The sequence below is a fragment of the Staurois parvus genome, unplaced genomic scaffold (assembly GCF_062004578.1).
Source record: "Staurois parvus isolate SC_StPar_1 unplaced genomic scaffold, SC_StPar_1.0 ptg000277l, whole genome shotgun sequence".
NCBI lineage: Eukaryota > Metazoa > Chordata > Amphibia > Anura > Ranidae > Staurois > Staurois parvus.
In genome coordinates this window covers 548,792-573,935 of record NW_028318073.1, presented here as the reverse complement: position 1 = coordinate 573,935, position 25,144 = coordinate 548,792, and the positions used below count along the sequence as shown (strand labels likewise).

The following is a 25,144-nucleotide window of genomic DNA, read 5'->3' as shown; positions in this document are numbered from 1 at the left end:
CCCAGTATAAAGACAGCAAACAAAACAATACAGAGATTCTAAGCCTTGCCCATGCTATCTAAAGAAAAAAAGGGTTTAACTGGAGCTGGGATTTAAAGAGAGACTGCCTGCCAAGATTTTTCTCCAGCTTTCTCCTGACTTGTACCCCTGCCCCAAATGACCCAAATTAAAAAAAAATTAGAGAAGTCTTAAAGGAAGTTTAAAATGTGAATAAAATAAACATAACAAATACATACCCAAAGGAATAAGTGGGACTGTGTTTTTTCATCATTACCCAATAACTTATCAAACATGTTATTAAACTGGAACAAGAAAAAAGTCTGGATCAGTATTCAAGGCTGCTAAATCTGGTCATCCTAAACTGTAAAATGAATATAACAGACATTTTAAAAATGCTAAACAATGTAGGAAACCAAACTGTGAAGTAAACTTAATTTCTTCTTAATTTTTGTGCCCCCATTCTACTAGTCCTGTAATTGCTATTTCTGGCATTTTCTTCCACCTACCTGCAGTAGCTTTGGATTTGAAACCTCATAAACCTAGGTAGACAAAACCCATTGGAGGACCCTAAAAGTACACACATCATTGCAATACATATGCACACAACAAGAGCCAATGGCTCCCGCTATCACTATAAAGCGTGTGAGAGCAGGGGGAGCCACAAAAACGGACTCAGCACTGGACCGAGTGAGGACTCAGGTGAGTATAAAGGGGGTGAGGGGGCAATACTGTTTGCCTAAACAATTGCTAACTTAATGCAGGGAATGCATGAAGATAAAAAATGTTTAGGTTTTAGAACCACTTTAGGATCATTCAAAAGACAAGGGCATACTCATTTGTATCTAGAGGAAAAGAGGTGTAATCTCTACATATGGAAACCGTTCTCCATGTTGTGAACATGTAGAACAGTCTTCCACAGGAGCTAATTAGTTTCAAAAAACGCAGTTATTTACCTTTTAAATTTCCAAGAATTTCCAGGACAGCTTCATATGAGAGATAGGCTCCTCCTACCAGGACTGCTGTTTGCAATACCTTTCTGCCGAATGCCTGTTTATTGTTAGTGATCAGGTCTAACCGGTAGTGCTTGGCAAATGTGCTGAAGCTGGACCATGTTGCGGCCTTGCAGATCTGGCCAGGGGAGGCACCAGCTTTCTCTGCCCACGTAGCTGTAGTAGCCCTAGTTGAATGTGCTTTCAAACCAGATGGTGGCGTCAGTGTCGCAGTTTTGTATCTTTCTGAGATGGCTTGCTTTAGCCACCTTGCGATGGTGCCTTTAGAGGCTGTGTAACCTTTCCTTGGTCCTTGAAATAAGACAGAGGCTGGACGAGTGACTCCATGCTTTAGGGCGCTCTGTGTGTGCAATAAGGCATCATCTTATATCGATTTTGTTGTAGTCTCTTTCTTTAATGTTGCTTGGGCTCCCACAAAATGATGACATTACAATTTCTTCTGTTCAGTGGAAATGTGACACAACCTTTGGTAGGAATGCACGGTCCGTGTTGAGGATAATTCTATCCATTAGGATTGTACAGTAAGGCCCTATCACTGACAGTGCTTGCAATTCGCTGATTTTGCGAGCCGAGACTAGAGCTAGTAAGAGAGTGGTTTTGAGGGTTAAGTACCTGAGAGAACATTTTTCCAAGGGTTCAAATGGATCCTGTTGGAAACTCCTTAAATCTGTTCCTAGATCCCAGACTGGGCATTTGGGTGCGTATGGGACCCTAGGTCTAGAGATAGCCCTCAGGAATCTGACCATTAGGGGATCCTCCGCTAACTTTTTCCGCCCACCTAGGATGGTGGAGACCACTTTTTCTGATGAGCCTTTTTTGACTAACCTTTGCCAACCAGAAGCCATGCTGTCAACGACAGCTTTTCCGGGTGTGGGTGTACCACTGCCCCCTGTACTAGTAAGTCCTTCCAGGGTGGTATCGTCCACGGGTCTGTTAAGCTCAACTTCTTCAGGAAGGAGAACCATGACCTTTTCAGCCAGAATTGGGCAATTAGGATGACCTTGGCCTGGGACGTCTGTATTTTCTGTATAGTCTGAATGGTGGAAAGGCGTAAAGGAGGTCCTCCTCCCATGGCTGAGCCAGTACATTTGTGCATGCACTTTGAGGGTCTCTTTGAAGGCAAAAGAACTTCTCTAGTTTTGCGTTTCTTTTGTTGGTGAAAAGATCTATGGAGGGAGTGCCCCATCTGTTGCCGATTTGGGCGAACGCTGTGTGGCTGAGTCACCATTCGGATTGATTTCCTCTCAACTTAACTGATCTGCTAGCAAGTTCAGGTTTCCCTTCAGATGAATTGCCGTGATTGACCTTAGGTTTCTTTCTGCCCAGCCTAAGAGGATTACTGCCAACTCCATTAGCTTTGGGGACATTGTACCCCCTTGTCTGTTCAGGTATGTGACAGCCGCCATGTTGTCCGACAGGACTTGAATCTCTTTCCCTTTTATTTTATTTCTTGAATAGCTGTAAGCACTTTGAAAAATGACAGTAAGTCCCTGAAATTTGAGGAGGCTCTTGCAGTTTCTGGGTCCCACTTGCCTTGGGCAAGGCAGCCCTCCATGTGTGCACCCCACCCCTACATGCTTGCATTCGTAGTGATTTTTGTTGGGTTGGATTGTTTCCATCTTCTCCCGAGTTCCAACATCTGAATGTTTCCCCACCAATCCAACGACCCTTATACTTTGCGCATGAGGCCAATGCTGGAGTTCAAAGATGCTTGGCTGCCATCCCAGTGGGAGAGAACATGATTCGGTATTGTCTAGGAGTGCAGTTGCGCCCATTGCACCCCCCGTATGGCTGCAGTCATTCAACCGACAAGCTTCATGGCATTTCTGATCATGCAAACTAGTGTCCCCCGAAGACTTATTGTGTCCTGTTGTAGTCTGAGCACTTTTTCTGGTGTTAGGTATAAACAGGTGCTTATTGAATCCAGAATATATCCCAAATATGTAATTCTGTTGGAAGGGATTAGCTGTGATTTCTCTGTATTTATTAGCCATCCTAGGTTTTCCAAGAAAGATATTGTATATGCCACAAGACATTTCCCACAGCTTCTTTTGTGTCCGCAAACAAGAGTAGGTTGTCCAGGTAGGGGACAATGTTTATTCCCTTCAGCCTCAAGCTTTGTAGCGCTTCCACTAGGATCTTCGTAAATATCTTTGGTGCTGAAGACAGACCGAAGAGAAGTGCGTTGAATTGGATCAAGAACTTTCTGTTCTTAGGTCCTTTTAGCACGACCCTCAGGACCTTTCTTGAATCCTCCCTTATTGGGATGTGAAGGTATGTATCTTTTGGGTCTATTGATGCCATAAATACCCCGGGGGAAAGAATTTATTTTGCCGTGTAGATCGTCCCCATGAGAAATTTTATGAAGTCATTCACTTTTTTTTAGATTGAGTATCATTCTGTACTTCCCGAAAGTCTTCCTCCTTAGGAAAAAATGGGAACAGAATCCCCTTTCTCTTTTTTCTTCCCCCAACAGTCAGACCACATTCTGTTGGAGTATTTCTTCCAAAAGGTTCACGAGTGCTTCTGCCTTTTCCTCCTCCCTTGGCAGTGGAGTCGCAAAAAACCTGTGAGGGGGGAGTTGCAAAAATTCTATCTTGTAGCTGTTCTGAATTATGTCTTGGATGAATGCATTCTGGGTAGCCTGTAGCAATTGTGTGTGAAAGTATCCCAGCCTTCCTCCCACCTGGCTCCGCCAATCACTTGGATTGAGTTTTGGGTTTGCCCTGGTTGGGGTTGAAGAGAAAACCTCCCTTCTCCTTCCCTCTTTTTGAAAAACAGCCTCCCTTTCGGCCTCGAAATTTAGCTTCTTTAGTGGAACGCTGCCTGTTGGGACGAAAAAAAAAAATTTCGTCCTGCTTGCCTAATGGGAACTGGGAATCCCTTCTTTTTGTCAGCAGATCTCTTGAGGACCGAAGCCAGCTCTCAGCTGAAAAGGAGCTTTCCCTCGAACGGCAGTCTAGATTTGGAAGCTTTATAGGATGAACCTCCTGCACTACCTGCCTCTGCAACAAAGAAAGGGGGAGCTGCTATAACCTGACTATATGCTTAGATAGGAATAGGTGTAAATACAAAACAAAATGGTGTAGCGCTATCCCAGAGATACTAAGACTTCATACACATATATAAATCATGATAAACAGTGTAACTCAGTACTGATTAAACCTCGGTCAGCACTCTTCCGGATTGATTCTTATCATTTAATTTTCACCAGTCTTTATTAGGCATTATTAGATGTCACTTTCAGACATCTGGGAGCACATTAATTTATAGTATTAAGGCAGGTTTTTCCACATTTCCATTGTACACTTTATTACACTGCCCATTTTTCCTTGTCAGTCCGTGGCTTTGTTTTCTTTCTTTTGTCTTTTTGGTTTCTTCAAATAATATCACTTACAGTTGCAAGAAAAAGTATGTGAACCCCTTGGGATTACGTGGAGTTTTGCATCAATTGGGCATAAAATGTGCTCTGAACGTCATCTAAGTCACAACAATAGAAGAACACAGTCTGCTGAACATAATACTACACAAACATTAGATGTTGCCATGGTTTAATTGCACATAACATGTAAACATTCACAGTGCAGGGAGGAAAAATTATGTGAACCTTTGGACTTAATAACTGATTGACCCTCCTTTGGCAGCAATAACCTCAACCAAACATTTCCTGTAGTTGCAGATGAGACCTGCACAACGATCTGGAGTAATTCTGGACCACTCCTCTTCACAAAACTGTTTCAGTGTAGCAATATTCTTGGGATGTCTGGTGTGAATCGCTCTCTTAAGGTCATGCCACAGCATTTCAATTGGGTTGAGGTCAGGACTCTGACTGGGCCACTCCAGAAGGCGTATTCTGTGCTGTTGCAGCCATTGTTTTGTTGAATTACTTGTATGCTTTGGGTCATTGTCCTGTTGCATCACCCATCCTCTGCGGAGCTTCAGTTGGCGAACAGATGGTCATACGTTTTCCTGCAAAATGTCTTGATAAACTCTGGAATTAATTTTCCTATCAATGACAACAATCCGTCCAGGCCCTGAGGCAGCAAAGCAGTCCCAAACCATGATGCTCCCTCCGCCATGTTTTACAGTGGGGATGAGGTTTTGATGTTGGTGTGCTGTGCCTTTTTTTCTCCACACATAGTGTTGTGTGTTCTTCCCAAACAACTCAATCTTGGTTTCATCTGTCCACAGTATATTTTGCCAGTAGTGCTGTGGAACATCCAGGTGCTCTTTTGCAAACTTCAAACGTGCTGTAATATTCTTTTTGGACAGCAATGGCTTCCTCCGTGGTGTCCTCCCATGTACTCCATTCTTGTTTAATGTTTTCCTTATTGTAGATGTGTCAGCAAAAGTGTTAGCATGTGCCAGAGATTTCTGTAGGTCTTCAGCTGACACTCTGGGATTCTTCTTTACCTCATGCAGAATTCTGCACTGTGCTCTTGCAGTCATTTTTACAGGACGACCACGCCTAGGGAGAGTAGCAACAGTGCTAAACTTTCTCCATTTGTAGACAGTCTGTCTTACCGTGGACACATGAACATCAAGGCTTTTGGAGATACTTTTGTAACCCTTTCCAGCTTCATGCAAGTCAACAATTCTTGATCGTAGGTCTTCTGAGAGCTCTTTTCTGCGAGGCATGGTTCACATCAGACAGTGCTTCTTGAAACCAGTAAACCCAAAACAGGTGTGTGTTTTTTAAGGGCAGGACAGCTGTCAGCAACACATCCAATATAATCACACTGATTGGAGTCAAGGTTGGCTCACTCCTGGCTCCAGTTAGCTCTGGGAGAAGTCATTAAGCTAGGGCCTCACATACTTTTTCCTCCCTGCACTGTGAATGTTTATATGTTATGTGCAATTAAACCATGGCAACATTTAATGTTTGTGTAGTATTATGTTCAGCAGACTGTGTTCTTCTATTGTTGTGACTTAGATGATGTTCAGAGCACATTTTATGCCCAATTCATGCAAAACTCTACATAATCCCAAGGGGTTCACATACTTTTTCTTGCAACTGTATGTGTGGTTCAATATTTTCACTGGTTTAATCAGTACCGAGTTACACTGTTTATCATGTTTTATATATGTGTATGAAGTCTTAGTATCTCTGGGATAGCGCTACACCATTTTGTTTTGTATTTACACTAGATTTGGAAGTGGTGTCCCCCTGCCAAGACTTCAGCCAAATGGCTCTTCTAGGTGAGTTTATGAGCGCAGTTGATTCTGCTGTGTATTTAATGGTGTCAGCCAATGCATCTGCAATAAAGGCCACTGCCTTTTCCAAAACTGGTAGCGATTTCATAATTTCATGTGCCAGAATACCTTGTTCAAGGTGAGAACAGAGTTAGCCCAGCCATACATTTAGGGTTCTGGAAACGCAGGTTGTTGCTATCGCTGGTTTAAAGTTTACTGCGGATGCTTCCCACACTCCTGAGGAATGTGTCTGCTTTACGGTCCATTGGGTCCTTTAGGAAGCCCCCATCCTCAAATGATAAATCCGTGCTTTTTTAAATTTTTGAAAGGGGAGTATCCAGTTTTGGGCAAGACTCCCAATATTGACGCATCTTCCTCTTTAAATGGAAATTGCCTTTTAAGAGTCTTAGGGGAAAAAAGCTTTCCTTTCTGGCTCCTGCCATTCTCTTTTTATGGTAGACCATAGTGTGGAATGGACCGCAAACGTACAGCCATTTCTCTTTTGTAGCCCTGAATATAGCTGGTCATGCAGAGAGAGATCCAGTTGTTCTTCTTCCAGGTCTAGAGTGTCATAAATTACTTTTAAGTATCTTCTACCAGAAAAAAGAGCCATTGCAACTTGTGATCCTGGTTTTCCATCTCTCCTTCCTCTGAATCCAAAGTGCCAGATAATTCCTCTTCCTGATCCGTTATGATGCCCTGGTCCTTTTTTTTTTCTTAACCGGCAGGGAGATACCTGAGGTGCTGGGTTGAGGCTCATCTGCGGCCAGTTCTTGCATTTGTTTTCTGAAGTGTTGAACTTTTGGACATTTCCTTAGTCATGTTTTGTAGGAAGTCTCTAAAGAGGGACCCTGACTCTTTCTAAACCAAGAAAGTGTCAATGCACTCCTGGCATAGCTGCTTTTTCGAAGAGCTAGAAAGTCTTTTCTTGCAAGTAGCGCATTTCTTCCTTATCACACATGGAGTCTCCTTCCTATCCTCCTACTGTGAGCCCATCTAAGAAAGGGGGACACAAAGAATATAGGCCCCCTGTAAGCCGAGGACTCCCACTAGGAGGCCACCCGGGGGTGCTCAAGAGAGAGAGAAAAGAGAAAGAAAAAAGAGAGAACTACTTTGGTGCTGGCCTCCCCCAGTTCGGACTGATCTGCCTCCATCCTGGCTGCCTTCTCGCCTTGGCTTCGTTTGTAGGGTGATGGGGCCCTGCCCCCTCCTAGTGTTGCGCTGACCTCCCCTCACGGCTGCAGTGGATCCAGGAGACAGCCGTGGCAAGGGGCGAGCTTGTAGACTGCCACCCATATCCAAGACGGCGGTGTTCCTCTCCCTGTCCCCCAGGCACCGGAAGTGACATTCACATGTCCCAGCGCCCGGAACTGACATTCTCATCAGCGCTCGAGCGTGACATCATCATCCCACTCTCTCTGCCAGGTGCCTCGGCCGAAGATGTCAGCGTCCTGCAGCGGAGGAAGGTAAGCTACTTGCCCCACAGGGTAGCAGCCCCTTGGCCGCCAAAGCAGGCTCCTCCCCCCCGGTGAGCCCCGCAAGACTGCAGATGGGCATGGAAAGAGGGGTGCTGTCTTCCCTAATTCTGCCCCAGAAGGAAATGCCACGGGAGACCCTGAATGAGGCCAAACCTGCAAGGCCCCTGCCTTGCTTGGTAAGGGGGTAGCCTCATCCAGGAGGCCTAGGTAAACAAAAAGTGGATCAGGTATTTGCTAGTGGGAGGAGCTTCTCATGTGAAGCTGTCCTGGAAAATGACTTTGGAAAAAGGGGCTAGATGTATTGTTACATGGATTCTGAAGATGCAGGATTTTTCTTTTAAATTTAAGTTGTTTGACTAAATTCAATTAACATGTGTCTTTTTTTAACCCAATATGTAATATGGTACCACATGTGGGTCTATTTAAAACTTCACAAAAAACTTTTACCCAGGATTCACACATTTTACAATTGAATCCAATCAGAACATGGGGTGAACCTTGGGTGCAAATTGTGTGAAAACATGTATAAACAAACCGCATGGTGTTTTACTCATCCACTTATTTATTACCAATTAGGAAATTATCTATATCGTTTATTTTTTTTTACTAATATTTTTTTTTATCCTTATCATTGTCCATGTTTTTACTTACAGCAACTTTGTCTAAGCTAAACAAATTTTATGACTAATATTTATGCATAAATGTGATGTACCGTAAGTATTTATGGCATTTATTGTACACTGAGAGGGCCATCTTATCAAATGTTTTTGGTATTCTATCCCATGATAGCTCTAAAGCAGAACTTTTAAAACAGCTGGAAGAGAATAGAGTAAACCAGATTTAAAGTGTTATTAAACCCAAAAACAAAATTGTTTTAAACTGCTGTGTACCAAATCTTAGATGTGGTGGCAACATTATTTTTTTTTGTTTAATCTTTCACCTTTATTTTCCTCCCTTTATTTTCACCTGGTGATCCAGCCAGTAAGTCTGTTTTTTTTCAACTACCGTTAACAGACTAAGCTGTTCAGACAAAACAGAAGTTGAGGGTTGAGACAAAAACCATTTACTGTTGGCAATGGCCAACTTTTATTCATTTATGTAAATGCCCCTGCATGGGCAAAGAGAGAGGCTATTTATAACCACCTGCCGACCAGTCACGTACCTGGTATGTCACTGGAACTCAATGGTTATACTGGGATGACTGCAGCTGAAGGCATCTTTCGGGTACAGTTTTTTTAGAGCTGTCTTGTAATAGCAATCGGAGCGGCTAACTAGCTGCTCAATAATTATTACAAGCAGCGTGAGGGAACGTGCCCCCCCTTCCCGAATGACCAGCTGGCGCTACCGCTACACTGATCTTGATGTGCTTAAATGCTTTAAAAGGGCAGGAAGAGCGATTTGAGTGTCTTATTGACCTCAGATCTCTCCATAAAGAGTACCTGTCTACCAGTACCATGTTTACATCCCTTACATCCTTTGTGACAGCAATAAAAGTGATTAAAGAAAAAAAAACAAAAAAAAACATTTTTTAAAGTAACAGTGTAAAAAAACTAAATAAATACATTTAAAAAAAAAAATGAAAGTGCCCCCCGTGCAAAGTCGAACACACTCGTCGGTCCTGCATACACACAAACAGGGATTGTCCCACACAAGAGAGGTATCACTGTGCAATTTTAAAGAGTGACATGTTTGGTATCTATTTACTTGGCGTAACATCATCTTTTATATTTTCCCAAAAAATTGAGTTATGTATTGACTTATTTTGCAGATCTTACCTGAAGAGGTCAAAGATTGTCAAATAGGTGTAAGCAGTAAGGGCTGAAAAGAAATAATTCAGATTAAAGTGTATTATTAAACATGTAAGATGAAAAATTAAAATAAAAAAGTGTGGTACTAAGAGACAAGTACTCATTACTATTCTTTAAAATTGGGAAAGGCTTGCATGCATATGTTTTAGGTGCAAATATGTATTCGGGGACATAGGATATTGGCATAACACCTAAATTCTAAGTAAAGGCAAAACATTTTTTTATATTTGCATAAAGCAGGAGAGTGTTTCAGCAAGCTGAGTTGCTAATGGGAATATCTCCTTTTATTTTCTGTTCTGTTTGATGGGCAGGAAGTAAGGAAATCTCCCCAGCAGGACACAGATAACAAATCAGATAGTATTTTTCTCTGTTCAAAACAAAAAAATACACACTTTAAGATCACTTTAAGAGTAACTGGCTGTTTAATCAATATCCCTGACACAAATAAATGTGTGTAAATACATACCCATACTGTTTGTAGAATTGCACCACGTGAGTAAGAATCCTGTGCAAACCACATTGATAGCACCAAACAGCAAAATCTTCCATGACTAAAGCAGAAAGCATATGGTAAAATAATGTAGCATTATATGCTGTAACAAAAGGTTTAAAATAAACAAACAATTAACATAACATCACATTTAGGAACATTTCTTACGTTAAAACAAAGGAAGAGAGGTAAACATGTTTGAAGTGAAGAGGAATAGGTGCAATGTGCATTGTTTTCTCAGAAATTGAGGCAGATTTAGTATTTGTTTGTAGAATGTAAAGCTTTTTTCAGAAGTGACAATGTGCCTTTGACCTGTAGACCATTAAACAGTGTCATATTTTCAGAACACAGGTCAGTGAAAATTTCATTGTATTATCAGCTTAAAAGTATTGTGCAGGATAGTATACATGTTACCCCCAAGGTCTGCCCTTTGTATGATGATCATTACAGTGTATACTTACTCTGCGGTCTGCAGTCACTAGACGTAACTCCTGCATTACTTTGCCAAGCAGGGAGCGCTGTGTCTTCCGAAAAAGGTGTATGGACCCCTTCAGTAAACAAGATAAGTATGTATCATTATGAAAAGTATAAGTTGATGGTTAATGCTAACAAAAAACACACCTTTAAAGGGCAATTCCAAACAGCTAAATGAGCATTTAAAATACATATATAGGAATTGTTCACAGGATAAGTTCACCTTTGTAAAAAAATAATAAATAAATGCACATTTTTTTGCAGGTAAAAATAAAAAATGTGCATTTTTATTTATTTATTTTAATTAGGAGCCTGCAAAGAATTGTACCTGTGGTCATCAGGCTCCTGCAGATTGTCAATGTAGCTGTCTGCTAATTCCTCGTATGGGCAGGTGGTTACTGAATGACTGGAAGCATCAATGAACCACCTAGAGAACTCATTAACGCCCTGGTACTTCATTGAGAACTACAAGTCACTCGCTGCATTGGCTGATGGCAGTTGTAGTTTGCCCATTCACAGAAACTCATGGCTGGGTAGGTGGAGCTTCGCATGGCTGCTTTTTGTTTTTTTTTTTATATAAAGGTGACAGCGAGTGTGGGGAGAAGATCCCTAGCCCACTGTCACACTGGAGGACTGGGGAGAATGCAAGGGCTGCTGCAACAGTAACAAGTTACAGCCTGAATACAGGTGTAATATGCAAGGAAAGTTGAATCTATCCTTTAACAGTCCAAAAAAATAACTGTACACAAAATGTAATGCACATATTCTTGTGATCCACTTGCTACAGCTGCCCTATAAAGCTGTAAAGGATAAAGAACATGAAATAATTTATCAGAGCCTGAAGTGCATCTAGTCCATGTCACTGAACCTCCTTCCTCTGAATATGAGTGCACTAATTACACCCAACCTGAGCTCTCACCCCATTTGCTTCTGTGTACCACCTCACAGAGAATACAGCACTTGAGCCAGGAGTTACATACTACCATCAGAGATGAGATTTACTTTTTGGTGATCAGTTCACCCCAAACTAACTGGCTACCAAATGATGAGTACTGGTAGGATGAATCACTCAAATTTATTTATAGATCTTCAGGAAACCACTTTGGTAGAGTTTTCCTGAATTTCTGATTCTACCACACATGCTGTGATGTGTCAATCTTTATGCAGCAGATAATCATAATTTGAAAAACGAAACAAAAGAAGAAGCTATGTGTGGTTGTGAAATCGTTTTATGGATTAAACATAACAGCAACTGAGAGATATCCCCTTCCACCTGATTTGTACACAGTACAAGGAATATCTCCTAAATGTAGACCATTTAGATGATATTCACTACTTATGCGCACTGCGCTCTTTTTTTTGTGGAGGTGGCAGATGCTTGTGGGGAGCTGTTGTTGGTGTTGGTGGGGTGGTGCTGCATACTTCCCAAGTTAGTTATCCAAAAAATATATGACAAAATGTCATTACGAATCCACAAAGACATCAATATGTATACACACACAACACTATTTTACCAAGATTTAGACTTTCATGACAGAAAAAAAACAACCGACTACTGTCCGTGATACTTTTTATTTGCATTAACATTTACATTTTCAGGACAAGCTTTTGGGGTTTTAATTTTTTCTCTGTCCATGCAATGATGCATCACGTTTTAATAACAGGTTAGGCAGGACAATCCCCCCCCCCCCCCCTTCACACACACACAAGCCAGCCAAACATGGTCATTTGGAACAAATGCAATAGGATACAAAGGGTTGCACACTTGAAAACTGCATTCACTTTATTGGCAATCATTAAAACACCATATACAGCAAAAGTACACCGTGGGTGTTAGCGCTTATTCATAACTTACCAAGTTTTACCATGACTTACCAATAAAGTGGATGCAGTTTTCAAGTGTGCAACCCTTTGGACCCTATAGAATTTGTTCCACATGTTTGGATGCACACTGAGTCAAACATGGCTCCTGCTGAACTAGCTGAATTTCGATCCATGTATGGGAAGGTTGGTTGTACAGAAAGAAGTCATCTATCAATCGACTTCTATACAGCCAGCTTGTCAGGTTTTGTCTGCTAAAGTCAGCAGCACTAATCATTGTATTCTGAAGACAGAGAAGTCTCCCCACCGGCAGAACAGAATAGCACACTGGAAGTTATTTTCCCCACTTACATCAAGTGTTTCCATGGGGAAACTGGATTACTTTTTTTTTTCCATTCAACCCACTGGTGTTAAGTGGAGTTAAAAACCGGAATTGAGAACAGGAGATTATAACAGGAGTCTTCTACTCAAAAGTAACAACTGAAATTTCCTGTAATATTAATTTTGTAACTGGGAAAATGAGCGCTAGCAGGGTTGAAGATTTTGTGCAGTGCACAGTGTGCCGCATGTATACAACAATGGAGCAACAGCTCCAGAATGGATATCAGATGTAAGTGGGTTGCCCTTCTGGAAGCTCACAATAGAGATCTGGAGTAGCAAGTTGCAACAACGGGTAGAACGGACAACCTTCTAATAGGTCTTTGCTCACTGGTTAGTGGGGTTGATGAGGAGTGGCAAGTCAGGATTACTAGGTAGGAAGATGGCTTAATGTAGTCAAAGGGAGTGGTGGGGGCTCAAAGAAAAGGAAGGCCAGCCCTGGGTTTGAGCACCCAAACAGATTTGTTAATGTGGGTGAAGATGTGGGGGTGTCAACCCTAGATATCACTGCTATCGCTAACAGTCAGAAGAGCAGCCCATCTAGTACAGGTGGTGAGGATAGTGCAGGAAGGCCTAGACAATTGGTGGTAATAGTGGATTCTAGAATAAGAAGGACTTATAGTTACATAGTTAGTCTGGCTGAAAAAAGACAAAAAAGTCCATCCAGTTCAAAAAAAAGTTATAATCCTACACCCACAGTTGATGCAGAGGAAGGAAAAAAAAACCCAGCAAAGCATGATACAATTTGCTCCTGCAGGTGAAAAAATTCCTTCCTGATCCCCTGAGAGGCAATCCAATATTCACTGGATCAACTTTACCTAAAAATGTTAGTTTCCAGTTATACTCTGTGTATCCAAGAAAGAATCCAGGCCTTTTTTAAAACAAACCACCGAGCTGGTCAGAACCAACTCTTGAGGGAGTCTATTCCACATTTTCCCAGCTCTCACTGGGAAGAAACCTTTCCGTATTTGGAGACTACATTTCTTTTCCTCCAGACGTAAAGAGTGCCCCCTTGTCCTCTGTGATGACCCCAGGGTGAATAACTTTACACCGTGTTCACTATATGAACCACTGATGTATTTATACATGTTAATCATATCCCCCCTTAATCACCTCTTCTCAAGAGAGAATAAATTCAGTTCCTCTAATCTTGGTATATATAATCCCAGACCTTATATCGTTTATAAATATATTAAAAAGTAAGGATCCCAACACTGAACCTTGAGGTACACCACTGACAACCCTAGCCCATTCAGAGTATGAATCATTAACCACTAGTCTCTGAATATTATCTTTTAGCCAGTTTTCAATCCATTTACATACAGATTTTTACAAGCCTGTAGACTTTACCTTACACATTATCCGTGTGTGGGAAACTATAAAACACTTTTTGAAAAATCCAAGTATACCACGTCCACCGCCACTGCTCTGTCCAAGTACACCACATCCACCACCACCACTCTGTCCCAGGTTTTGCTCACCTCCTCATAAAAAGAAATCAGATTTGTTTGACAACTTCTGTCTTTTATGTATCCATGCTGTCTATTGCTTAAAATATTTTTTTCCAGCAAGAACTCATCTATGTGGTCTTTTATTAACCTGTCCAGTATCTTCCCAACTATAGAAGTTAAACTAACAGGTCTATAACTACTTGGTAAAGATTTTGACCCCTTTTTAAATATTGGCACCATATTGGCCTTACGCCAATCCAGTGGTACTATGCTAGTCATTAAAGAGTCCCTACAAATTAGAAACAATGGCTTTGAAATGACAGAGCTCAATTCTTTAAGGACTCATGGGTGTATGCTTTATATTCACCTTTATTCTGTTTAAATATTTTTGGATCACATCAATTGTGAGCCAATGCGGATCATCTGGAGCTGTGTCAATATCATGCCCATTATGGACAAGAGCTCCCCCATGCTCCTTTGAATACACAGAGCTGAAGAAAGCATTTAATAAATTTGCCCTCTCTATAAAATAATTTGTCACCAGGATCACCCCAACCAAATGGTTTGCTGCTCCCTGGTGCCAGGGTTTGGCATGTGGTGGACTGGGTTGGTAAATTACTGGAAGGGGCTGAGCATGACCCAGCGGACTTTGTTCACGTTGGAACCAATGACATGGTAAGGAAGGTGGAGGCTCCTTAAGAATCAATTTATAGAACTAGGCTGCAAGTTGACAGGAAGGACCTCCAAGGTGATATTTTGTGAAATATTACCTGTTCCATGCGCAACTCAAGAAAGATGGGGAGATTAGAGTATTGAGGCAGTATTAAGGGCAGGGTGCTACCAAGATAAAGACTTGGTGTAAGACAGAAGGATTTGGGTTTCTAGAGCACTAGGCTGACTTTTCATTGGGGTACAACCTATATGCTAAAGATGTTTTCACCTAAATGGAAGCTGTGCTGGGGAAAGGTTAATGGGAAGGCTGGAGGAGTATTTAACCCTTGATGCCGACCGTACGCAAATATGTGGCCTCTCGGCGGCTGGGCCTTGACGGTGAGCGGCCGCATGTTTGCGTACCATTTGAAAACACATATGTGCTGAGAGCGCCCTGCACGCTCCCAGCACATATGTCAGTGTCTCACGGAAAGGTCCCAATCTTCCTTCTGATCGGGACCTTTTCCAATCATGTGACCGCTGTGACAGCAAATCACAGCAGTCACATGACCCTAAAACCCCACCCCACCTCCCAGCATCTGAAACCGCTTATAGGGCAGGGAGGCACCAGCGTGAAGAGGTTAAACTAGGATTGGGGGGGATTAGATTACAATGGGGCAGACAGGTCATACAGGGGTCAGTCCCTATTGGTGGGTGGAATGGAGAAAGATGGAGGGCTATGGCAGTCAAAGGTTCCCATGTCACAAGCATCCATTGGAATGGTACTCTTTGTATTAAAAAAAAACAAAATATGCAAAAAGTGACAATAAACTAAAGTGTTGTATCACCAATGCCAAAAGTCTGCCATGTAAACTAGGTGAGTTGGAAGCATTGTGCATGAAGAGAACTATGATTTAATTGGCATTGCTGAATCTTGACTTTATTCTTCACATGACTGGGGTATTGATATAACTGGCTACGCTTTCTTTCAGAGAGACAGGGTAAAAAGGAAAGGTGGTGGTGTCTGTCTCTATGTGAGAAGTGATCTCAAAGCGAGTATAAAAGAGGTCCTGGTTGATAGTGTTATGAGGCTGAAACATTATGGGTGGAACTGCACATGGGTGTCTGTACTACAAAAGGTAATCATTGGAGTCTGTTATAGGGCACCCACTGTTAATCAGGAAGTGGAGACTCAGTTCCTTGCACAGATAGAAAGGGCTGGTACAGTAATAATGGGGGATTTTAACTTACCGTAATTTGACTTAAAAGGGCAAAAATTCATTCATTCAAAAAATCATAACATGATTTAATTTATTGTTAGCTGTAAACAACAAGCACATACTGGAAAGATAAAAATACTCAACTTTAGAAGAACAAATTTTACAAGGATGAGGGCTACCAAGACTAATGCAGGTCATACATGGGTCGAATTCTAAACTAATTTTCTTTAGAAATTTCGTGCATTCTATAATCTGATGGTGCCACCATTGATTTCAGAATTCAACCTACCAAGCCTTTAATTTCACCTTGTGTTGCTACAGAAAAGAATTTTCGTGGCCAAGAATTTTCTTTTCTTTCCAGGTCACAGCTCATGCTCATTTCTTTTTCGTTTATATTTCTCGCACGATTCTCCCATCATTGATTCAAAAATTTGTTCGATTTCAGATTTCCAACATGCCTGATCACTCAAATTCGATGGTCACATGAAAACAGGCCGTTTCTGTGACCCACTAATGGTGCGAAAATCGAATGAAAATTCTTAGAAAAGAAAAGTCTTTTGGAATTTGACCCGTGCATGGCCGGCTTTAGACTGGGGAGGGAATATTGGCATCGATAAACACAGAACAGGAATGGGAATTCTTCAAAAAGAAAAAGACCGTATGTGAACACACTGCAAAATATATTCCCATGGGCAATAAATTGAAAAGGCTAAAAACAAAAACCTATGTGGTTCAGATTTTTTATTTTTAATAAATTTCAAATATTTCAAAACAAACTTCTTTCATGTCATTATGGGTTATTGTTTGTAGAATGTTGAGGAAAAATATGAATTTAATCCATTTTGGAATAAGGCTGTAACACAACAAAATGTGGCAAAAGTTAAGGGCTGTGAATACTTTAAGGATGCACTGTAAATGGATAAAAAAACTGGCTAAAAGACTGTATTCAGAGAGTAGGGGTTAACGATTCATACTCTGAATGGTCTAGGGTTGTTAGTGATGTACCCAAAGGTTCAGTGTTGGGACCCTTACTTTTATGTAAGGGTCCCAACATTGTTACTTGCCACCAGTTGCCCCACCAAACTCTACCCTGTCCCACCTCTAATTACGCCCTAAACACGCCCTCTTAAAATTATCTCATGAAATGACACGGTTAAGTGTTTTATGCAGAATAAAAAAGGTACAAAAAATAAATACCAACAACTTTACCAATATTGACATAAAGCAACGTAAACATAAAAGGAAAATAAGTGCTTTACAGCAATAGGGAACAAAATGACGCACTGTATGGAGGTCAGCGGTGTGGCACACCATGCAGGGAGAGAGGTAAGGACTGGAGGGAGGAAGGAGAGCAGAGGGACTAAGGAAGGAAGGAGAGCAGAGGGACTAAGGAAGGAAGGAGAGCAGAGAGAGGAAGGAGAAGGAAGGGAGAGGAGGGAGGATGGAGAGGAGGGAGGATGGAGAGGAGGGAGGATGGAGAGGAGGGGGGATGGAGAGGAGGGAGGATGGAGAGGGAGAGAGGGGAGAGGGGAGAGAGAGAGGGGAGGGGGGAGCAGGGGTGGACTGACCATTCGAGCACTGCCCGAGGGCCCAGGGTCAGTAGGGGGCCCCACGAAATGTCCCTGGTACCTTTTTATAGGCTTTTGAGTGTGGGCAAGGACACAGGGGCCCATGATCCCCTATTGCCCGGGGGGAGCCCCATGAGTTGTCTGTCTGCCCCTGGGAGAGAGGGAGGAAGCAGAGGGAGAGGAAAGAGAAAGAAAGAAAGAAAGAAAGAGAGAGAGAAAGAAAGAGAGAAAGAAAGAAAGAGAGAAAGAAAGAGAGAGAGAAAGAAAGAGAGAGAGAAAGAAAGAGAGAGAGAAAGAAAGAGAGAGAGAAAGAAAGAGAGAGAGAAAGAAAGAGAGAGAGAAAGAAAGAAAGAGAGAGAGAAAGAAAGAGAGAAAGAAAGAAAGAGAGAAAGAAAGAAAGAGAGAAAGAAAGAAAGAAAGAAAGAGAGAAAGAAAGAAAGAGAGAAAGAAAGAAAGAGAGAAAGAAAGAGAGAAAGAAAGAAAGAGAGAAAAGAGAGAAAGAGAGAAAGAGAGAAAGAGAGAAAGAGAGAAAGAGAGAAAGAGAGAAAGAGAGAAAGAGAGAAAGAAAGAGAGAAAGAGAGAAAGAGAGAAAGAAAGAAAGAAAGAGAGAAAAGAAAGAAAGAAAGAAAGAAAGAAAGAGAAAGAAAGAAAGAGAGAAAGAAAGAAAGAAAGAGAAAGAAAGAAAGAGAGAAAGAAAGAAAGAGAGAAAGAAAGAAAGAGAAAGAAAGAAAGAGAGAAAGAAAGAAAGAGAGAAAGAAAGAAAGAGAGAAAAGAAAGAAAGAGAGAAAGAAAGAGAGAGAAAGAGAGAAAGAAAGAGAGAAAGAAAGAAAGAGAAAGAGAGAAAGAAAGAGAGAAAGAAAGAAAGAGAGAAAGAGAGAAAGAAAGAGAGAAAGAAAGAAGAGAGAGAAAGGTCAGACTCACGTGGCTCTGTCATCACAGGGATAAATGAAGAGAAAGAAAGGAAAGGAAAGAAGGGCAGGAGGGAAGGGAAAGGAAGGTCAGACTCACGTGGCTCTGTCATCACAGGGCTGCTGGCTGCTCTGTATATTATTTTCCGCCTACATATTCTTTTCTGAGAAGCTGCAAGAACTGGAGTTTCGGCGGAAACGGGGAGGCAGAGCAGTGTTGTGGAGGATAGGGGGAGGGGCTAGGTACTGAGGAGCATACGGGGGGGGGGGGGGGGGCTGGAAAGAAACTGAAGAATTGGGGATGATTGGTGCAGACGTGGGACAGTTACAAGCAGCGATCTCCCTGTATGGCTTTCAGCTGCTTCATTGAAAGCCATACAGGGATATCACTGCTTGTAACTGCCCCCACCGCTGCCCCTCCCACAAACTCCTAGTCCCAACGCTGCTCACCCCCACGTAATTCCCACTCGTCCAATGGGAGCGGGCAAGTGGAAACTTTGAGGGCTGCTTACAGGACATTTCCAATTTACAACTTACATAGTTAGTCTGGCTGAAAAAAGACAAAAGTCCATCTAGTTCAACCGTAAAAGAAAAAAAAAAAACAGCAAAGAATGATCTAATTTGTCTTTGGGAAATAGACGTATGAGTGCTGCCAGCATTGCTGCAGAGGTTGAAGGGGTGGGAGGTAAGCCTGTAAGTGCTAAGACCATACGCCACACACTGCATCAAATTGGTCTACATGACTGTCGTCCCAGAAGGAAGCCTCTTCTGAAGATGATGCACAAGAAAGCCTGCAAACAGTTTGCTGAAGACAAGCAGACTGAGGACATGGATTACTGGAACCATGTCCTGTGGTCTGATGAGACCAAGATAAACTTATTTGGTTCAGATGGCGTCAAGCGTGTGTGGTGGCAACCAGGTGAGGAGTACAAACTCAAGTGTGTCTTGCCTACAGTCAAGCATGGTGGTGGGAGTGTCATGGTCTGGGACTGCATGAGTGCTGCTGGCACTGGGGAGCTACAGTTCACTGAGGGAACCATGAATGCCAACATGTACTGTAACATACTGAAGCAGAGCATAATCCCCTCCCTTCAAAGACTGGGCCGCAGGGCAGTATTCCAACATAATGACCCCAAACACACTTCCAAGATGACCACTTGCTAAAGAAACTGAGCGTAAAGGTGATGGACTGGCCAAGCATGTCTCCAGACCTAAACCTTATTGAGCATCTGTGAGGCATCCTCAAATGGAAGGTGGAGGAGTGCAAGGTCTCTAACATCTAACATCCACCAGCTCTGTGATGTCGTGGAAGAGGACTCCAGTGGCAACCTGTGAAGCTCTGGAGAACTCCATGCCCAAGAGGGTTAAGGCAGTGCTGGAAAATAATGGTGGCCACACAAAATATTGACACTTTGAGCCCAATTTGGACATTTTCACTTATGGGTGTACTCACTTTTGTTGCCAGCGGATTAGACATGATAGGCTGTGTGTTGAGTTATTTTGAGGGGACAGCAAATTTGCACTGTTATACAAGCTGTACACTCACTACTTTACATTGTAGCAAAGTGTCATTTCTTCAGTGTTGTCACATGAAAAGATAATAAAATATTTACAAAAATGTGAGGGATGTATTCACTTACGTGGTAGTCTATTCCACATTTTCACAGCTCTCACTGTGAAGAACCCTTTCCGTATTTGGAGATTAAATTTCTTTTCCTCCAGACGTAAAGAGTGCCCCCTTGTCCTCTGTGATGACCTCAGGGTGAATAAACTCTACACCGAGTTCACTATATGAATTACTGATTTATACATGTTGATCATATCCCCCTTTAATCTCCTCTTCTCAAGAGAATACATTTAGTTCCTCTAATCTTTCCTCATAGCTGAGCTCCTCCATGCCCCTTATCAATTTGGTTGCCCTTCTCTGTACTTTCTCCAGTTTCCCAATGTTCTTTGTGAATTGGTGCCCAAAAACTGAACTGCATATTCCATATGAGGTTTTGCTAATGATTTGTACAGGGGTAAAATGATATATCTCTCTGGAGTCTACAGCTCTTTTAATACGAGAGGATTTTGCTTGCTTTAGAAACCGCAGCTTGGCATCGTATGCCATTATTAAGCTTGTGATCTACCAGAACTGCCAAATCATTCTCCACCACTGATTTCCCCAGTTGTACTTCCCCTAGCATGTATGATGCATGCATATTCTTAGGCCCCAAGTGCATAACCTTACATTTATCAAAATGAAACCTCATAGTTGCCCAAATAAATAGTGCATTGAGGTCGGCTTGTAATTTGGAGACATCCTGGAGTTAACCTCAATGCACTGTTTAATTGGACAACTATGTGGCAAATGAGGTTTAATATTAATAAATGTAAAGCTCTGCACCTGGGGGCTAAGAATATGCATGCATCATACATACTAGGGGGAGTATAACTGGGGGAATCAATGGTGGAGAAGGATCTTGGAGTTCTAGTAGATCATATGCTTAATAATGGCATGCAATGCCAAGTTGCAGTTTCCAAAGCAAGCAAAATCATTTCTTGTACTAAGAGAGGCATAAACTTCAGAGAAAAAGACATCAGTTTTTCCCTGTACAAATTATTAGTAATAACTCATCTGGAATAGGCTATGCAGTTTTGGGCACCAGTTCTTAAGTATATTAGGGAACTGGAGAAAGTACAGAGAAGGGCAATCAAACTGATATGAGGCATGGAGGAGCTCAACTATGAGAACTGATTAGCTGAACTGAATTTATTCTCTCTTGAGAAGAGGAGATTAAGGGGGGATATGATCAACATGTATAGATACATAAGTGGTTCATATAGTGAACTCGGTGTAGAGTTATTCACTTTAAGGTCATCACAGAGGACACTCTTTACGTCTGGAGAAAAAGAGATTTAATCTCCAAATACAGAAAGGCTGTGAAAATGTGGATTAGACTCCCTCAAGAGTTGGCTCTGGCCATCTCAGTTGATTGCTTTTAAAAAGGCCTGGATTCTTTCGTAAATACACAGAATATAACTAGGTAAAGTTGATCCAGGGAATGTCCGATTTCCTCTTGGGGGATCAGGAAGGAATTTTTTCCCCTCTTGGAGAAAATTGGATCATGCTTTGCTGGGTTTTTTTTTTGCCTTCCTCTGGATCAACTGTGGGTATAGAATTGTATAATTTTTTTTCTTCCTTTTTATTAGTTAAACTAGATGGACTTATGTATTTTTTCTAACTAACTATGTATGTAACTCTCCCACCCCCTCTAACCCGAACAGCCGGCTGATACCTCTTCCTTACCTAGCGAAATCAGTTATACTCCTGAATCTCCCCATCCAGGTCACTCACTGACAATGTTTCCACCCGCATGCACTGCTAGTCCAGTGTTACACATTCACCCTCACTGACCAGCCCCTTCACTAACCTTGGTCTGATATCAGATCTCTTTCGAATCTTACAGAGGAACCATCTGCTGACCAGCCAATGACCATTGTTCACATCAGGCAGGCAGTGAAAGGGATATCAGGAAGTAAATGGTGAGCCCTGGATGATCATATGACTACAGAGTAGGATAAGTGACAACAAGCATTTAGACATGGAAAGGGATAACATTTATCCTCAGTTTGGGGTTTAACATTTAAACCCCGGTGTATCTGTAATACTTGAATGAAGAAGAAAGGAACACCTCGAAAGCTTGTACTAAAATTTATATGCTAAGCCCCATTCACACCTGTGCGTTTTAGGTGCAGTGCGCTAAAAATACCCGCATACTGCATCTTGATGTGCTTTCATGAAAACATGCATTCTATAGAGTTCAATGGCAATGGCTCTAAAAACGTGTAAGGCTAGGCTTACACCAATGCATGTTGCTGCATTTTTCAGGAGTGTTTTTTTCACAAGCGTTTTAATTTATGTTTAATGCGTTTTGCATTTTTGGAATGTGTTAATGTTGCTAGGGGGAGGTGTCTGTTGCCATTCAGGAAAATCCACCTAAAATGCATATACGTGTGCATTTTTGATGCGCTTCAATTGAAGTCTATTGAAACAAAAATGCATGCTGATGCTGGCAAAAAAAAAAAAGTCAATAAACACTTCAACCCCCCCCCCCCCCCCCCCCATAAAACCCACCACTTGAAAATGCACAGATATGAACATAACCCATAGGAAATCATGTTGAATGGACAGTTATGTGTTTCTGCAAATCTGAAAATACACTGCAAAATGCATACGTGTGAACCTTGTCTTAAATGCGCCAAAAACGCACCGCAGATGTGAACTGGCCCTAGGGGGTCATTCACACAATGCATGAGTTGATGCATTTGCATTGCGTTTTGTAATGTTGCCTTGGAGTGTGTTGTGTTTATGCGTGTTTATGTGCATTTGCACACATTGTGTTCTTAAGAAGAAAAAAAAAAAGAAGTACTGCATGCCGTACTTTTTACAGCGATCGCAACGGTTTGAACTGCATTCATAAGGAACCAATATTTTTTTGGCTGCCATGCATTTGGAATCCGTTTACAATCACACCCCAGTGCATCTGGTATGAATGAGTCCAAAATGCAAGCAAAAAAAAGTATCACAAGCAATACTCACACACTAGTACAGCTACAATCACCTCAATCAAGACTGTCAGAATCAGTCACATCAGTTTGCTTCAGAACATGCTGGTGAAAAGTGTCACGATACAAAGAACATTCCCAGATAGCAAGCCTATTATTGACAATCAGATCAGACAGCAACAACACTTCTATCTGTATAGGGAAGAGAGGGCATCAGACAGGAAAACCTCCCAGCCCCATGGCATGCCCTGTGTGACACACAGAGATCTGCAGCAGTCGTTGTATGTAAAGCACAACATCCTCCCCTCTTATAACAACACAAATACAACAGGCAAGCTCCAGCCAGCACACACAAACTCACCATGGCTAGGACCCCACAGCAGGAAGAGCCTCTCACTGGAGGAGGAACACGTCGGTATGGAAACTAAATTCAGCAACTTTCATTGGCCTGCAAGGGAAGAGTTACACACGCTTCTTCCTACCACGTGATAAGTTTGCTTGACGTGGCCGGAAGCCATGTTTGTTTTGGGTACTGCCAGATATTGTGCATAGATCCAGGAGCAGTTAGACCAGGGAAGCGCGGATAGATGTGTTCATGTGTCTTCACCACCGACCGTTTACTATAAATAGCTTCTAGACTGATTGTGTCACTTAGATCTCTATGAATAGCATGTAAAGATGTCCCCATGTGAGAGCTGTGGCAGTTACTGTATGCTAAAATGACTACTTATTTTACATTCACATTTTTTTACACTCTGGTCACATCGTGTGCAAGTTGCATGCCATGTGACGTGACTTGCAAATCGTATGCCAAGTCGCACCCTATTGTCTGCAATTACAGTGGTCAAATCGGTGTGGTTCCGACTTGGTTGGAGCCACACTGATTTCTGAAGTAGTACTTGTACTACTTTTGGTGCGATTTGCATAGACAGCTGTTTCAGAAGTCTTGCAAGTCGCACCTGAAATCGGTATCTCATCCGACTTTGAAATTGTATGACTTCACTGTAAGTCACACGATTTCAAAGTCGGGCTTGATGTGACCGGGGTGTTAGGACTCAAAAAAAGATGGAACAGTTAGGCTTCGTTCACACCATACGTGCAGAATAAGGCTGGCCATACACTATACAATTTTCTTGGGAATTTTGCTTTAGATTTACCAAAAACCATATAATATGGAGGTCAAACCTAAACAACACTTTCAATTGTATCCAATCAGGCAGGCCCTTGCACTACATAGTTGAAGGTAAATCTAAAGGAAATTGGACAGAAAATTGTATAGTGTATGGCCAGCCTAACTGATGGAAACTGACATGCAGATTTCACTTGCAGAGACATCAGTTTTCATGCATGTATGGTGTGAACAAGCCCTAATACACGTTGCAGATTCCTGCACAGAAAAAATTTGTACATGGTACCAGTGTTGTGGTGTGAACAGAGTACATAGAAAACAAGTGATTTTGTTGCGCCCTTCCAGAATGCGTGCAGAAAAACAGAGGTCTCTGCACTATGGTGTGAGCAAGCCCTTAGGGCTCGTTCACACTTGACTGTTTTACCAACGCTTGCCAAACGCCCCTATAGTGTTTGGCAAGCGTTGGACCGGCGTTTTACGGAGTGTTTTTTTAACACTTTGCAAACGCCGCATGCATGGTTTAGTGGCGGTTGCTAGGCGTTTGCCGAGTGTTAAAAACGCCCCACAAACGCCTATAATGAAGTTTAAATGGTGTTACCGCTCCGCAACCGCCAGCCGGGCGTTTTCAGAGCGGCACCATAGACTAGAATAGGAGGCTTCAACGCCTCCGGACTCAACCAGCGGCATCCATTTTGCCGCGATGCTAACGCTCCGGTTAGAATAGCAGCATGTGCTGCAATGTGCAGAATTGTCCGAGGCGTTTGGGAAGCAGTAAAAACGCTTCCCTAATGCCTCTCTGCCGCCACAACGCTAGTGTGAACGTAGCCTTACTGAACACAAATGTACTGCCGTACAGCATAATTTACACCTCGATTTGCAGCGCATTTCTGCCCATGTAATTGTAATGTGAAGTACGTCTGATCTCTCATGTAAATGCCAGGGTTTACAATTATTTATTTATTTCAGGTACTTATATAGCGCCATCAATTTACACAGCGCTTTACATATATATTG

General features: G+C 42.1%; 1 protein-coding gene across 2 annotated transcripts in view; it reads right to left on the bottom strand.

The window, feature by feature from the left end:
• The window catches only part of SLC30A6 (solute carrier family 30 member 6), an 81,728-nt gene extending 58,252 nt beyond the window's left edge, over positions 1–23,476 (bottom strand). The window contains exons 1-5 of one of the 2 annotated variants that reach the window (XM_089681757.1): positions 23,363–23,476; positions 10,441–10,527; positions 9,956–10,040; positions 9,457–9,499; positions 237–302 (exon numbers count right to left, since the gene is read on the bottom strand). In XM_089681757.1, the coding sequence (XP_089537883.1) occupies positions 237–302; positions 9,457–9,499; positions 9,956–10,040; positions 10,441–10,527; positions 23,363–23,365 (284 nt within the window). In that variant the 5' untranslated portion in view covers positions 23,366–23,476. The remainder of the gene's footprint in view (positions 1–236; positions 303–9,456; positions 9,500–9,955; positions 10,041–10,440; positions 10,528–23,362) is intronic. The other variant, XM_089681758.1, reaches the window with a different exon arrangement.
• Between the last annotated feature and the right edge of the window lie 1,668 nt (positions 23,477–25,144).